We start from the raw sequence: 16,098 nt of genomic DNA on the forward strand, positions 1-16,098 counted from the left end.
ATGCTGTACATTTTTCAAAAATTAATACATGTCAAACTTTATTACAAAACTCCCACGGTAGAACTTCTATCACCACTCTTACTAAGTTGCAGTAGAGGTCATTTGCTTTAATCTTTACAAATGCATATTTTATTTGATTTTTCCTTCTTTCTGGATATCACATTCCTATGCCTGTGTTTGGCATTCTAAAGTGTCCTCTAGTAGTGTCAAATTTCACTTTTCCATGGTAAGATGATCCCCTACAGTTTGAATAAGTTAAAACAAACGGCACTGCTCATGGCTTTCATTCATGGTATTTCTACTTCTTCTGCTCTTCTTATGACATTTGATGCCCTTCCCCAGTATGTTAACACACTCCAGAGTTACAGGTACAAAAGCTGGACACACAATAACAGAAGAGTTGTCACCGTAGTCAAATACCGTCTGTGATATATTTCATTTAAAACATGCAACAATGATTGGCATTAAATATTCCAGACCCCCCCGCCTTAATCCTATACTCAGTTCACTCTTCCAGCATCTATTCCAGGGCTCTGCTTCTGATGTGCACCAGAATGAGAGACTGTACCCTCCTTGATCATCACATTCATCTTTTCTCAAAATATTTGTACCGCCCAGTTTTAAACCTTTCAGGTGCAAACCAGCCAGATCTGCTGGTTACAAAACACCCGTCTTCAACATTTGTTGCTTAATATCACTCTGCAGTACTTCTAGCGTGGAAAACATTTCATCATATCCTCTATATACTATCTGACTTGACTACAAATACAACCAGACTGCTTTACAGAGCACTTTTGCTGTACTGTTAGCATATCAATTTTGTAATGGAGTTAAAGAAGCAACACAGACACACACACCCCCCACCCCCTTTCCTCACGAGCATCAATGCTGCTCCCTGAGAACACCCTGACACATTCTCATTTTCGTGAACAGTCATCTACAACCACTCACTCATTGTTTCTATACACCATTCAGTGTAAAATTCTCTCTCCCCTTCCACCCCTACTTCTAGTTGATTTCTCTACCTCTTAAAGTTGGATTTGGTTTAGAAAAAAATGTGGCCTTTTTTCTTGATCAGAACTTGCTGGACCTCATGTATATGGAATTATTTATCTGTACTTTATTTTGCTCACACATAATAAATGCATGCAAGTTAAGAACACCCGCACCTCAGGTTTTAATAATTTACACCTGTCAGGATGAGGTGTAATAGAGATGAATGAAACATTGCCAAGCTAGGCAAGTCAACTACAACTTTTAGAAGCTTCTTTCAGTACTAGCAACATGATGTTTTGGTACTAGCAGCATGAGACACTGCATATAATTTAGATTGAAGTCCTTTAAGAAAATACAGCTTTCCCCACCAGTACAGAATAGATAAATACCGGTTTCCAGCCTGAATTAGTAACAGACATTTTCAGCGCCCCACTTGTGTGCTATTAAAATAAGTTAACACATTAATATTTGAGAGCCTAAATTTCTGATGCAAATGTCCCCAAACAGGCAACGCATCCCTTGACAGATTGTCCCTCCCTTCTCCTTTCTCTCCCACATTTGATTGCTCCTAAATAGGTTACAGCCATTAATTTTAATATTCCAGTCAATCAGATCTTCCCAGCAGGTTTCAGCAGTATCAATTAGGTCAAAATATGTTCCTAAATGAGCAATGTAACTCCTCTTGTTTATTATGCAAGTTTCTAATGTTGATGTATAGATGATTACAGAATTTCGCTCCTCACATTCATTGGTATCTTGATTAATTCTGTCTTTGACGTCTTAATTTCATGTTGAGTGAAAGCTCATTTTCCCCTCTCTTTTCAGCTTCCTTTGTTTTTTTCAGGGCAGCACATCATTAATGCTCTGTCCTTCAAAAGAAATGAGGCACAAGGATGGGATCTGTGACTCCTGGCTATCTCTCTGAGCTGCAGTGCTCCCCAACACTCCTCCTCAAGTCATTATTCCTCTGCAGAAGATGGTCAGTTTTATCTTAGGAGCTGCAAGGTAGGAATCTGCAAATAGACAGCGGCGCTACAGGAATTCGTGAGCAGTAAATTTCTTCCCTCCACAACTAATTTGTGTATTCCTGCAATGGAAATATGGCTGGGGTCCTGCTGAAGGCTTTCAATAGGGTCTGAAGCATATCAAGGTGAAGTCTGGTCTGCCCCAAGGCATGGCCTGGAAAGAGAGCTCTGCTGTGTGGATCTATTTATCACTGTTACCAGTGAAGCAGAGGAACTTACAGAGAGCTGCAATTACTCAGAAGCCACGTATGCATGGAATAAATATCCCCTTGTGTGGGAAAGCCTCTCTGAAAACTGATTTCTATGTGTGTTGTGAGTACAGTGAGTTTTACTGACGTGCTATCCCATGGGAGCATCTAATCTCAAAAAGAATATGGAAAAATAGGAAGGGCCACAGCAAGTCCCCTTCAGCACCCTGAAGTACAGAAGAAAGCCCCTGTGATTAGACTGTGATTCCCTCAGCACAGCTAGCACTGGAAACTCCTCCCAAAATTCCACACTCCACAGCATCACACATTACAGGCTCAACAGTTTAGTGAGTTAGCCTCTCCTTCACTAATTTTTAGGGCAACTTTAATGACAGACTTAGTTAAAATGGAGATTGCCTCTGTAAAAAAAAAAAAAAAAGCCATAAGCTTGCTCTTTTGTCAGTAAGTATACTCATGTATTCAAAACAAGTGCTATAGCTTCTATGATTTTATAATAATTCTATGATTCTACAATAAATACAGCTTCTCCTAGCTATAGCAAAATCTTGGCAAGCACTGTCCTGAAAAAGACGTGAGCGTTACAAGTTTAACACAAGGATGCCTGGTCTATCAAGGACTAAGGTGCCTGGAGGTGGGGAATTTGAAGGTTGATGCAGTAATCACAACCCAGCCAATGCAATATGTTTCTCCAATTGTTGTGATAATGGTAATGTGCATGTTTTTCAACAAAGGACTTGAGGACACACACTGTAAGATTCCCCACCACACTGCCCTTAGAATCATAGAATCACCAGGTTGGAAGAGACCCACCAGATCGTCGAGTCCAACCATTCCTATCAAACACTAAACCATGGCCCTCAGCACCTCATCCACCCGTCCCTTAAACACCTCCAGGGAAGGTGACTGAACCCCCTCCCTGGGCAGCCTCTGCCAGTGCCCAATGACCCTTTCTGTGAAAAATTTTTTCCTAACGTCCAGCCTAAACCTCCTCTGGCGGAGCTTGAGGCCATTCCCTCTTGTCCTGTCCCCTGTCACTTGGGAGAAGAGCCCAGCTCCCTCCTCTCCACAACCTCCTTTCAGGTAGTTGTAGAGAGCAACAAGGTCTCCCCTCAGCCTCCTCTTCTCCAGGCTAAACACCCCCAGCTCTCTCAGCCGTTCCTCATAAGGCCTGTTCTCCAGCCCCCTCACCAGCTTTGTTGCTCTTCTCTGGACTCGCTCCAGAGCCTCAACATCCTTCTTGTGGTGAGGGGCCCAGAACTGAACACAGGATTCGAGGAGCGGTCTCACCAGTGCCAAGTACAGAGGGAGAAGAACCTCCCTGGACCTGCTGGTCACACCGTTTCTGATACAAGCCAAGATGCCATTGGCCTTCTTGGCCACCTGGGCCACTGCTGGCTCATGTTCAGTCGCTGTCAACCAACACCCCCAGGTCCCTCTCCTCCAGGCAGCTTTCTAGACAGACTTCTCCTAGTCTGTAGCTGCACAGGGTTGTTGTGCCCCAAGTGCAGGACCCGGCATTTGGCCTTGTTAAACCTCATCCCATTGGTCTCAGCCCAGCGGTCCAGCCTGTTCAGATCCCTTTGGAGCCTCCTGACCCTCCAGCAGATTCACGCTTCCACTCAGCTAAGTGTCGTCCGCAAACTTGCTGAGGGTGTACTCGATGCTTTCATCCAGGTCATTGATAAAGACATTGAACAGGGCTGGACCCAGCACTGAGCCCTGGGGACACCACTTGTCACTGGCCTCCAGCTGGATTTCACACCATTTCCCACCACTCTCTGGGCCCTCCAGCCAACCAGTTTTCCACCCAGGAGAGTGTGCGCCTGTCCAGGCCAGAGGCTGACAGTTTCTGAAGCAGAATGCTGTGAGAAACTGTCAAAGGCTTTACTGAAGTCCAGGAAGATCCATCCACAGCCTTTCCCTCATCCAGCAGCCGAGTCACTTTGTCATAGAAGGCGATCAGGTTAGTCTGACAAGACCTGCCTTTTGTGAACCCATGTTGACTGGGCCTGATCACCTGGTTCTCTTCCATGTGCTTCATGATAGCACTCAAGATCACCTGTTCCATGACTTTCCCTGGCACTGAGGTCAGACTGACAGGCCTGTAGTTCCCTGGATCCTCCCTGCGACCCTTCTTGTAGATGGGCACGACATCAGCCAGCCTCCAGTCCAGTGGGACTTCCCCAGTCTTCCAGGACTGTTGGAAGATGATGGAAAGGGGTTCGGCCAGCACATCCGCCAGCTCCTTCAATACCCTTGGATGAATCCCATCCGGCCCCATAGACTTGTGGGTGTCTAGTAAGGCCAGCAAGGCACTGACCACCTCCTCTTGGATCATGGGAGCCTCATTTTGCTCCTCTAGCTCCTGGGTTTGTACACAGACGGAACGACTTTCTTTACAACTAAAGACTGAGGCAAAGAAGGCATTAAGTATCTCAGCCTTTTCCTCATCCCCTGTCACTGTTGTGCCTTCTGCATCCAATAGGGACTGTATGGTCTTCCTAGTCCTCCTTTGATTATTTATATATTTATACAAAGATTTTTTGTTATCTTTCACAGACTTTGCCAATCTGATTTCTAGGTGAGCCTTAGCCCTTCTGATTTTTTCTCTACACAATCTCACTTCCCTCCTGTAGTCCACCCAAGAGGCCTGTCCCTTCTTCCAGAGCCCATAAACATTTCTCTTCTTCTTGATATCCCTCAAGATCTCTCTGTTCAACCAAGCTGGTTTTCTCCCCTGCTGCCTTTTTTTCCAGAACATGGGGATGGCTTTCTCCTGAGCTGCTAGGATTTCCTTTTTGAAGAGCTCCCAGCCCTCATGGCTCCCTTGCCCTTAAGTACTGTCTCCCATGAGACTTTGCCAACCAGCCTTCTGAAGAGTTCAAAGTCTGCCCTCTGGAAATTTAATGCTACTGTCCTGCTAACCACCCTCTCCACCTAGAACAGAAAACCCTATCATCTCATGATCGCTTTGTCCTAAGCATCCACCTACTGCCACATCCCCCACAAGGCCTTCTCTGTTCACAAACAGCAGGTCCAGGAGGGCACCTTCCCTTGTTGGTTCATTCACCAGCTGTGCAAGGAAGTTGTCTTCCACACACTCCAGGAACCTCCTAGACTGCTTCCTTTCTGCTGTGTTGTATTTCCAGCAGATATCAGGAAGATTGAAGTTTCCCACAAGAACAAGAGGCATTGATCTAGAGATTAACCCCAGCTGTTTATAGAAGAGCTCATCAGCTGCTTCTCCTTGGCTGGGTGGTCTGTAACAGACTCCCATCACAAAATCTACCTTCTGGTGGGCTCCTCTGATTTTAACCCACAGGCACTCAACCTCCTGATCGCCACAATCCATCTCAACAGTGTTCAAGTCCCCCCTTACATAGAAGGCTACCCCACCTCCTCTCCTACCCTTCCTATCCCGCCTGAAGAGTTTGTACCCCACCATAGCTGCACTCCAGTTATATGAGTTGTCCAACCACGTTTCCATGATGGCAACGACATCATAGGCTCCTTGCCCTACGACAGCTTCCAGCTCTTCCTTCTTATTCCCCATGCTGTGTGCATTGGTGTAAATGCACTTCAGCTGAGCTGCCGAGCCTTCAGCCCTCTTAGAAGGAACAGAGTTCATTCCCAATTGCCTGGTAACTGGAGTAGGTAGCTCCAGAGTGCCCATAGCACCACACTGCCCTTGTTATGTGTTAGGAATTTTATATGCTATAACTTCTATTTAGCTTCTATGTATATGACACCATGGATAATGGTAGAGAAAGCTGGCACACCGCAAGAGCTGGGTCAGGTTTTACCCTGCAGCACTCTCTGGCTGGAGAACTCGAATACCTGTTCATTCCACTGTCTTGCTTCAAAATCAGCTAACTCCTTTCTCTCCAAAGGAAGACGCAATGCCTTCAGAGTAACCATCAGGGAAATTACATGAGTAGATGATGGTGGAAAATGGAAAGGACAGGAAAGTCACCAGAGGCCAAGGGTGGTGTCCCACTATTCCATGAACACACAAAATGCCATTCTGCAAGCTCTATTCAGGCAGCATAGGATGAACTTGCTCTTTGCTCCCTGTCACCCTGCACAAGAGGAAAGGGGAATCTGTCCTTCCATGCCCTTGGCTCCAGCATTCTTCTGAACAAACTTGAAAACCCTGCCCTAAGCTTTCCCTGACAGAAATCCTGAAAATTCAGGCCCTTTGCCTCGATCTCACTGAACTTTTGATGAAAACACAATAATTCTTGACAAGTTTTAGTCTAGTGTTAATTTAACCTACAGGGAGTACGATCTCAACAGAAATAAATAGGGCTTTTTGAAGCTGAAGTGACACTCGGTGACAAGCTATGTGATGGAATCAGCACTTAAATCTTTTTAAGTCACACATCGTTATAGAAATATGCTAAAAGATGGGATGTCACCTCCTATCCAAGGCGCTAATCATCATCAAGTTTCTGCAGCCACATTAAAATACATTAAAACAAATAAGTAGCATTATTACAAATTAAAATAAAAAACATACAACATTCTAAATTATGTCTGTTTATACCACCCTGACTGTGTGACAATTATTGGATAAGTGTTGTCCCCAGTGAGGGGAAAGAACAGATGGCAGCCTGCTAAAAAGCACATACTGTATATCAATTTATTAATTACTAAATGCAATCTGCTAGACTTTCATCACAAGATACTTCAGCTATTAAATTTCAGAGGGATTAGAAATTCAAAACAAATTATTTTAATAATAATTAACAAAGCTATATGTATGGCAAGCATGTTATTTCCTTCGCTTAAAAGCCTGAAATTATTTGGTGCCATCTGTCTAACTATCCTTACATCTTTTTTGATATCAAAAGTGCATTTTGCTTAGGCACACAGATAAATGCTGAACAAAAAGAATGAAAAAATAATGTTATGGACATTCTAGGGCACTTAGAATTCTTACCCTTGTCAGCTGATTACTAGAGCACAGTACCTGCCTCTTCTAGGACACCGATTATGCCTCTGAGAAGCTGGCTTGAAAAGTCATTACCATTTGTTAATTCTTTGATGGAATACATAACACATGCTGATGGTTTTCAACACATTCTTGAAAAGGTCTAAGCATATCACAAAGTCAATATCACAGCTGCCATTTGCTGGCAGTATCATACAGAGAAAGTAAAGAAAGTAAAGTGAGAGGAAAAAGGCTTTTACTTGGATGGACATGGGAAGAATAGCTCAGAAGTGCTCATTTACCAACGATGGGACCTGGGAGCTCAGAAGAAATACAGTTCTCCTTCAGAAGTTATTGCACTATGCCTGAATGCAAGATGGAAAGTACTACCAAAAAATAAGCCTTATAAATAAGCTCTCCTGTCAGATGAAAACAAATCACCTACGTCACCAGTACCTTTGACACAAAAGAAGGAATCAGCTTCTTCAAAGGTTCCTTTAAGAGCCTGTATTCCCAACTGAAATGGGTCAAAATTGCTTCTACTAACATAGGATCTGATAGTAAATCCAATTAGAATTTAGACCAGTGGCTCCATTTGCCCTTTCAGCAAGCTGGGCAATGTCTTGCTAGGACCTTTTTTAAAATATCAACAAGGACAGTAAGGTCTGAAATCTGCTGAACTTGGAGGCCAGTTTAGCTAAATGATAGGGCTTCTACCTGACTAGGAGTGCAAAAGAGGGCAAGATCACCAAGATGACTGCTTCTGTTTAGACCTTCTTGGCTAGCACTTAGCTGTAAACTTGAGGAAAAAACCCAACCCTATTTAAAAAGTACCTTGAAGAAAATGTTGTAAAACCTCATCTTTAGTCACATTCATATAAACCTAACAAAATTAACCTTCCTGAAACTATTTCATTGGGTTGACACAGTTCTTTTCACAGGAAAAATATGACAGGGTCCACTAGAAATAAAAAATCTTAAATTCTTTTTACAAAAAAGAAAAAAGTTCCACACCAGCTAGAAATCTACCTCTTTTAGGTATACATGACAACTTGAGGACCATTTTTTATGCCTTGATCTACCAGCTATGGAATTATATCCAGCAGGCTAAACAGCACAGCAGTTTATAACTGGCAGATAGGAACATGAATCTGAGCCTGTAAGTTCTTTTTCATTAGTTCAGGCTCAAACTCTAACAAAATACCATTTTAACAAAGTGGATCATGAGCTGGTTTTATGACTGTATCCTTCAGAACAGGAAAGCTGCAGAACAATTCATAAGAGATCACAGAGAAAAGTCTGTGTTTTAAATGCAAATCTAAAGCATCCCACCATCTTCTAGTGACCTCAACCAGGCAACTCTCTTCAGTCTGAGTCCCTGCTCTCTGACATTGCCTTCCATAGGGGTGGAACATAATGGTAGAGTAATGAGGTTTCTGAAATCCCTCTAAATTCTGAATTAAAAATCCATACTCTTCTTAAAAGTGGCTTCAGGATACCAATTTCCACAAATGATCAACAGTTTGGTTTCATGAGTCTAATTTTTATTATCCCAATTGAAGGTTCAGACTTCTGAAATGAGCAAAATGAGTAATTTATTAGTCTTTATTAATACTGTGCTGTCAGAACATAAAAAATGGAAATCGATGATCCAGATTGTCAGAGGGCAGCTAGACAATTGTGTCACCTTTAAAAATTACACTCCATCTCAATTAGGCGCACTGAAAATAATCCTGCACTCTTTTTTTCCTAAAATCTAGTATCTTCGTAAGATATGATTTGGGAGAGCACCTTGATCAGTAGTTTCACAGTCTTTATTTTTGTTGCATGTGACAATTTCTAAGGCAATACATTGTCTGAAATAGTCTTTGAAGGAGAGGATTTTTGGGGTTTTTTTTTAATCGGTTTTAAATCTACTTTTTTTTTTGTATATAAAAGTGAATGCATTTAACATACACTTTAAGAGTAGGAGGTAAAATCTGTATCAAGTCATCTGCATTTCATCAAGTCAAGTTTCAGAATCATTAATGAGCTTGTTCTGTGTCTCGAAAGTGAAAGAGAACAGTGTGAACCACTAGCACAAATCTCAGCTGCTGCACGCAAGACAAGCAGCTAATTTCAGCAGTGAAGACTGTCGTAGGCAGAGCTATAGGAACTGAAGTGTAGAACTCGGATGCTCTCCCAGTACTTTCTTCCACAGCTAGAAATCTACCAGCAAACAGTACATCTGCACAGCAATCGCAATGCTTTCTGAACGTACACAAGCAGCTGCACCCATCCATTCTCTATGTGCAAGGATCAGTGGTGCACACACAATCACACTAATTGTGTGTTTAAGAAACATAGCAAACAGATTCTGTGATTAGCATTTAGCAATGTAAATCCGAGCTAGCAAGTCTGCTCTACCACTGGCTTTCTGTCACTTATCCTTGTGTTATTCCACTTCAATTACTGCCTCCTTCTACTTAGAAGCAGCAGTTGTACCTAACCCACAGGATACAGAAGCTCCCCATGCAACTTGGTTCTATTTGTGCACCTTTATGAGATTAAAACATCAGGCCTGGGTGGTTATTATATCTCAGCATGTCCAGCCTTCCTTGGGAAGAAAATGGAGAAGGCTGGGCTAGGAAAGAGCTGTGCTGTCCTCCAGTCAGTTCCATAGCTAGAATAACGAGGGAGGCAGGACTGCGACATGCACCATGGAGCACACCTGCCCTGCAGGTGACCCTGTGCCAGGGTTCCTGCTCTTTCTCCTTGTCTGGATCCTGAGCAATGCATCTCCACCCTCAATAGGTTGAGCACTCTTAGAAGTTTGGTTTTAATTCTAAATTCTCTTTGCTTGCAGTGCATCTTTGATGTTTTTAATGTCTCCTTGTAACACTTTAACAGTTACTTGAATACCAGAACAAAAACAATTCCAGATACAAAAATATTGCGAGTACAAAAATATTCTTGAGTTTTTGGCCAGAGCAGTGTTCAATAATCAAAGCAGCAGTGGATTCCATCCTTTGAAGGATTGCTTTCAGGCATAGAAAATGACTCAAAATGCTGAGGACTAGCCAATTGCTCTGCGAAAGTATTACCGAACACCCAGTTTAGTGAGAAAGTGGTCAGGTACAGTACTAATTCAGTGTGTCACAAATACCCTAAGCATCACCAAAACAAGGAAAAGTGCCGAGTAGGATTTTCAATTTCTGGTTCCTTAAAATATTTTTTTCTATTTAAAATTAAGAAGTGAACCCAACTGTATTCATACTGAACAGAAGTGGGAACACTTCAGCTGGTGAAAGGCACTCTGAAGAAAGCCAAATAAAAAAAGGACTATTGTCACAAATCTGCTGGAGGAGGTAGTGGGTACGTTGTCCCCTTCTTTATTCAATTTCTTGGGAGTGCAGATATTCATCCGGGACCAAAGGACCCAGATTCAATTCTTTCTGCCCGAAGTGGACTGAACCTCTATGTTCCACCTCCCAAAACAATGCAATGCAAAGAGACCAGCAAATCTCCTCAGCCAACAGCATTCTATTTTGCATAAATAATTAAAACTCACTGTCACGCTGAGTCTCAGACAACAAAGCCTTTCTACAGCATGCATTCTCCCAATCTCCAGGCTGTCATCTTCCTCCTGCTCCCTCTGTCCCAGGCTCAAGGGATACTTCCAGCAACAGAAACAGCAGTGACCAAGGGGAGACCATTTTTGACTTCTTGTATCAAGAGATGGTGGACCTGGTTCAGTCTCCTGACCCAAATCAAGCTACCGGTACATTTGAACTTGAATCCTTCACTTCAGTGAGCAGCCTAACCAACAAAATGCAGCATGTTCTGTCCTACATTTCTACAAAGCATTCATACAATTACCTAGAGAATCCATATCTGTCAGCCAGCTCCCAATCTCTTCCAGACCAACACAGTAACATTTACAAGGGACTTTAATGGAGATTTTTGTAGTCGATTGGGAAATACGGATTCAAACATTTATAAAACTGCTACAAATAAAAGTCAGACATGGACTAAAATGTTGTAATCTGTCTCCTATTATAAGTGCAAAGCAGTACCAAGGCAAGCACCGCACAGCTTGCAGGGAGCAGCTGTAGTGGAATAACAGGCTGGGTAACAAAGGGGGAAGGATAAGCAAACAGAGCTTCTGGAGAAAGAGCAATCTCAGGAAGAGCTTCAGAAAAAAGTCACCAGTGAAGTTAACAAGAGGCTGTGTTTGAGGAGAAAATTGTTGCCTCAGACATAGCTGTCAAAGGAAACAAAGGTGAGAATGGCCATGTGCTAGAAGCAGCCCAGGAATTTACTGATAACATCTTATTTAAAGGGGAGGGAAATGCCTTCCTTTCACTCAATACAGGAAATAAGAAGCTAGCTCCTGATTTTTGGAAAATTAGCTGTTGTGTTCAGCAACACAGTAATGCCATTGATCGTTTTCCACAAAAGCACCTTTCCATGTAGCTATAAAAGGTTTCTGATATTTCAAAACTCAATCCCATCAGTATGAACTGCAACAGTTTAACACAAGCAAAACGTAAAAGCAAAGTGAGTTTTCGTGTGTCTGTATCTACCTATATCCCACATTTTTCATTCTGTATGTATCCTTGCTAGTAGTACCAAAGACAGAATTAATATACATTTTTTTTAATGCTTGGAAGAAGATCAAGATGTGTTCAGAGATAGAGCCACTTCTCTTCCTAGCTGTGCTACATCCCCTCTTTGAACATACAACTTTGAACAGAAACATGTAAAACATTTGGTAAAAAAAGATATACTGTAATCATTATATATTTTAGGCAACAGGTTTGACCGAGGATAAAGTAATAACTAGATGTTATAGACTGTAAAATACCAAAAAAAAGAGGGGGGGTAAGAAATTTATTGTGAACAGATGTCTCCAGGAGCAAAATACAGGTGGAACAGGGATCTAAACATTACAGTAGATTACTGGCAACAAATGAAAAATCTGAAAGAACAACATTAGTCAAATGCACACTACAACCTATTCCTATACAAACACTCTTCTCAAGACACTGCAACATTAAAGCTTATTTTTAAGTTGCCATAATTTTTCCTTAATTCATGTGGTGTACAGAAACATACACGAAACCAACACACATATCGTAACAAAGACCAAAAGCAAGTGCAACTGGAGTTCAGTACTCACCTCCTTCTCCTGACCCAGAGCCATTATCTGAAAAAGAAGCAGAGGGAGAGGATAAAAAAGAAAGCAAATGAAAATATTGCTCTAGGAGCAGCTATTCAGGAACTTATCACTGTAAAACCTTACACAGGTGTTAGGTTTCATGAGCCAGGTGTAAAAACAGACATCCCACAAAGTCTAGCACCCTTTAGTATAGTTTGTTTATGTTTACCATGCCCTACTCTCCCTCTTCCCTGTCAAGATATTTGGTACTCAAGGAAGAGCATCATTCAGTACTGAAAGCTAAATTGCTTTCTTAGCCTTTTTTTCAGTTGTTGGAGATAAAAATTTTTTAAACTCAAACAGACAAAGAGTACAGAGTAAGATTTTTGGAGAATTTATTTTTTTTACTCTCCGGCCCTGGGAGCAGTATGTGAAGGGAGTAACATATAAATCATCAGACTGCAAAAGTACCTCCAGAAGATAACTGGTCCTCAAAGTAAAGTTGGTTTAAGTCATCTGACTACAAAACAGCTCCTCTCAGTGGAGTCAATCACTTCACTAAAGGATGCTCTAATGGCATAGTAATTTCATTCACATTAGACCAACTGGATTAGCATCTAATGAGTGACAGCTTGTGGCTCCATCCTCTTTGCATTAGCAGTTCAACTCTCAACATGACCTGAGCTTCTGCACCACCCCAGACCAACTAACTCCATTTCAGAACACTATGAAGCTGGCTAGGGATTTTGTACAGGGACGTGCATCCCACTGGGCAGCGCTCTGCTAAGTGTTTTCAGCTAGCACAGCAATAAAGACAAGCCCTTAAATACATTCTCCGAGTCACAAACCTCCCTTGGTCTTTCCACCAAAGGAGGTGGAGAGGAAAGGATGGGATGGCAATTACTGCCAATGAATTGCTCCCTATCCCCTTAGCTCTGCTCCTCTGGAAGATGAGGAGATGAGTAGAGCACACACTCTGCTTGTCCCACACCTCTCCTTTCATGCCTTCTTTGGTAATGAAGAAGGCAGCTGAATTTATTTCCACAAATCTGAAAGAAGAAGGAGATCAGACAGAGAGCAGAGCAGGGTTACTTACTTCCATGTATGAGCTCATTGTTCACACCAGAGGAAAAACCAAACCCTCCATTTGCTCAGTTCCCATCCCCCCTTGCCCTTTTTCTTTAAGCAGTTATATTTCTAAGAATAAATCCCTCTAGTGTGTGGATGAAAGTGTGAAAATCCACGTTACTGGGTCACTTCACATATTAAAAATAATCTTCTGTCACATGGAGTATCAGGAATAGAGAGGGTTTTTTTTCTCTGCTTAAATTTTCTTTTCTTTCCTCATATACCACCATTCCATACCTAACAGACCGAACTTATTACCTTACATAAATAAACACAAAATCAGAAGGTCTCTTGTTTCATTGATAGTGACCCAATTTACTGAAAAAAGCAGACAATGCCATATAAAATCTCACTATTGAGTCACTAACACAGTACTGCTTCATTAATAATTTATCCATGAAGGAATTTCTGGATAAAACACACATTTGGAAAAGACACAGCATCTGAATGCTGTAAGCAGTAAGCTACAGTCAGAACTTTTTTTTTGTTGTTGTCTCTGAACAGGATCTACTTCTGTACCATGGGTCTGCTTCGGTGCTGAGGTAGAAGACACACCTTCCAAATCCAAAAGAGCCTGCAGCCTCTCCCATTTAGGGGGGACTGCTTTTAATTCAAACTAGCATGAAAATGGAACCCATCTCACCCCTATTTAGATCAACAGCTCCAGGCTGCTAAGTACAAACAGGAGGACAACCTATCAGATCCTGCTCACAGAGAGGGCAAGCAAAGAAACACCAAAGCACTGAACCTTACTTAGGTTTTTATGCAAGAAACAGGCAGCCATTCAGTCACAGGCAGAACAGAACACCTCTTGACACGATGCAGGTAAAACTGTATATACCATTCTCCAGGAAACAACGCAAAAAAAAAATTATGTATTTGTAAAATTTAGGTATTGCAAGGCTTCCCTGACAGCTGGGAAAGGATTTCCAGAATCTGAACTTTGACACCCAAGAGTTATTATACTTTTTATACTCAAGTCCTGGATTTCTCCCTAAAGCTTTTGCAATACAGCTGGAGTAGTTTTAGTACAGTATGTGCCACTTTCGTGTCAAGCAGAAATTGGTCTTCCCCACACCACCACTCCAGAAGCTTCACTGAAGAAGTCTTAAGCAACCTTGACTTTTATTCAATTATCTTCAGTTTGTCATCATACAAAACAGAACAGGAAGACAGAGAGAGCAGCTGCAATCTCAAGTCGTAGTTTCCTATTAGTTAGCTGTATTCTGGCTGGATCTCCCAGATAACAGAGCTAACAAAGCAGCCTTCTGCAGGTGAGCCAGGGCAAGCTTTCCGCAGCTTAACCCCAGGTGCACAATAGTGACTCTGGCTAAAGACTGGCTAAAGTTACTAAGAACTTGGTACCAAACGAGACCATCCTGATCTACAGTTGGCACTAGACATAGCAATGACTGTACTAACCATTGTACTACTCAGTGAGAACTTTTAGCCTTCACTCCTTCCTCAGCACGGAGCAATTCTCCATCAGCACCTGCAGCAGCAGCAGCACAGACCCCAAAATCTCCCAACAGCAGCGCGATGGCCAGAGTTTTGGAAAAGATCCAAAATCATCACAGTCCACTTGAAGCCCGAGCAAAGACCAAAGCAAGCTCCCACTTCCCACTGCTGGCAGCACAGCAGAGTTCCCCACGCTGCGCAAAAGCAGCTTCTGAAAGAGCTGTGCCAGCTCAGCCACCCCACGCTCCCAGCAGCAACAGCTCAGACCTCCTCCTGCTGGGTTTATATCCCCACCCTCCAGGAGGGGGGCTGCCTGCTAGCAATTACCCTTGATTTTGATATGCCAGCAGGAGCTTTTGGGGAGGAATGCTGACAAGCCTAATTGCCAGCAGCTGCAAGGCCTGTGGCTGCTGGAGATAGACTCTTAACCTCTGCCTTGCCAGGCTGTGTGTAGGCAATGTCCACTTGCCTTGACATCTTCAGGGGAGAGACATATGCTATCGTATCATCCTGGTTACTATTTCCTACTTAATTAAACCATGCAATAAAAAAAAAAACACCCAAACCCCAATAGTACAGGGTATTAAATTCTGGCATGTGTTGATGGGGTATGTCTGGGTATGCCTTCTTTGCTTTCAAAATCATAGAATCATAGAATAACAAGGAAGACCACATCCACAGCTTTTCCCTCATCCAGCAGCCGAGTCACTTTGTCCTAGAAGGCGATCAGGTTAGTTTGGCAAGACCTGCCTTGTGTGAACCCGTGTTGACTGGGTCTGATCACCCGGTTCTCTTGCATGTGCTTCATGATAGCACTCAAGATCACCTGCTCCATGACTTTCCTAATAATATTTCCTAATATTATTTCCTAATAATATTATTTCCTAATAATATTTCCTAATGACAGAAAGGTGATGCTGTGCTGCTGCAAACCCCTCTTCCAGGCTGGACAGAAAGGCTCCCACACTGCACTGAATCTGGAAGTAAGAGTCTTGGTCAGCTCTCAGATTGAATGCATGTTTTTAGAGCAGATTTTCAGGTTTTTTACGGCTTTCTTGCAAGAGTGTAAAGAGTTATTTTCACATTCTCTTATCTAGAAGTGAGTTGCCTAGAATGTCCTCCCAACTCCCTCAAAAAGACCAAACTGAGCTTATTATATTTACTTTAAGGACAATGTGTGCATCTAATAATGCCTCACTGTATGCCTCT

At 42.4% G+C, this 16,098-nt stretch overlaps 1 protein-coding gene across 1 annotated transcript in view; it reads right to left on the reverse strand.

The window, feature by feature from the left end:
* TMEFF1 (transmembrane protein with EGF like and two follistatin like domains 1) overlaps nt 1-16,098 on the reverse strand; it is a 123,651-nt gene that overhangs the window by 25,617 nt on the left and 81,936 nt on the right. The window contains exon 4 of the mRNA XM_069852988.1: nt 12,325-12,351. Coding sequence (XP_069709089.1) covers nt 12,325-12,351 — 27 coding nt within the window. The remainder of the gene's footprint in view (nt 1-12,324; nt 12,352-16,098) is intronic.

This window comes from Phaenicophaeus curvirostris, chromosome 3 (genome assembly GCF_032191515.1).
Source record: "Phaenicophaeus curvirostris isolate KB17595 chromosome 3, BPBGC_Pcur_1.0, whole genome shotgun sequence".
Taxonomy (NCBI): Eukaryota; Metazoa; Chordata; class Aves; order Cuculiformes; family Cuculidae; genus Phaenicophaeus; species Phaenicophaeus curvirostris.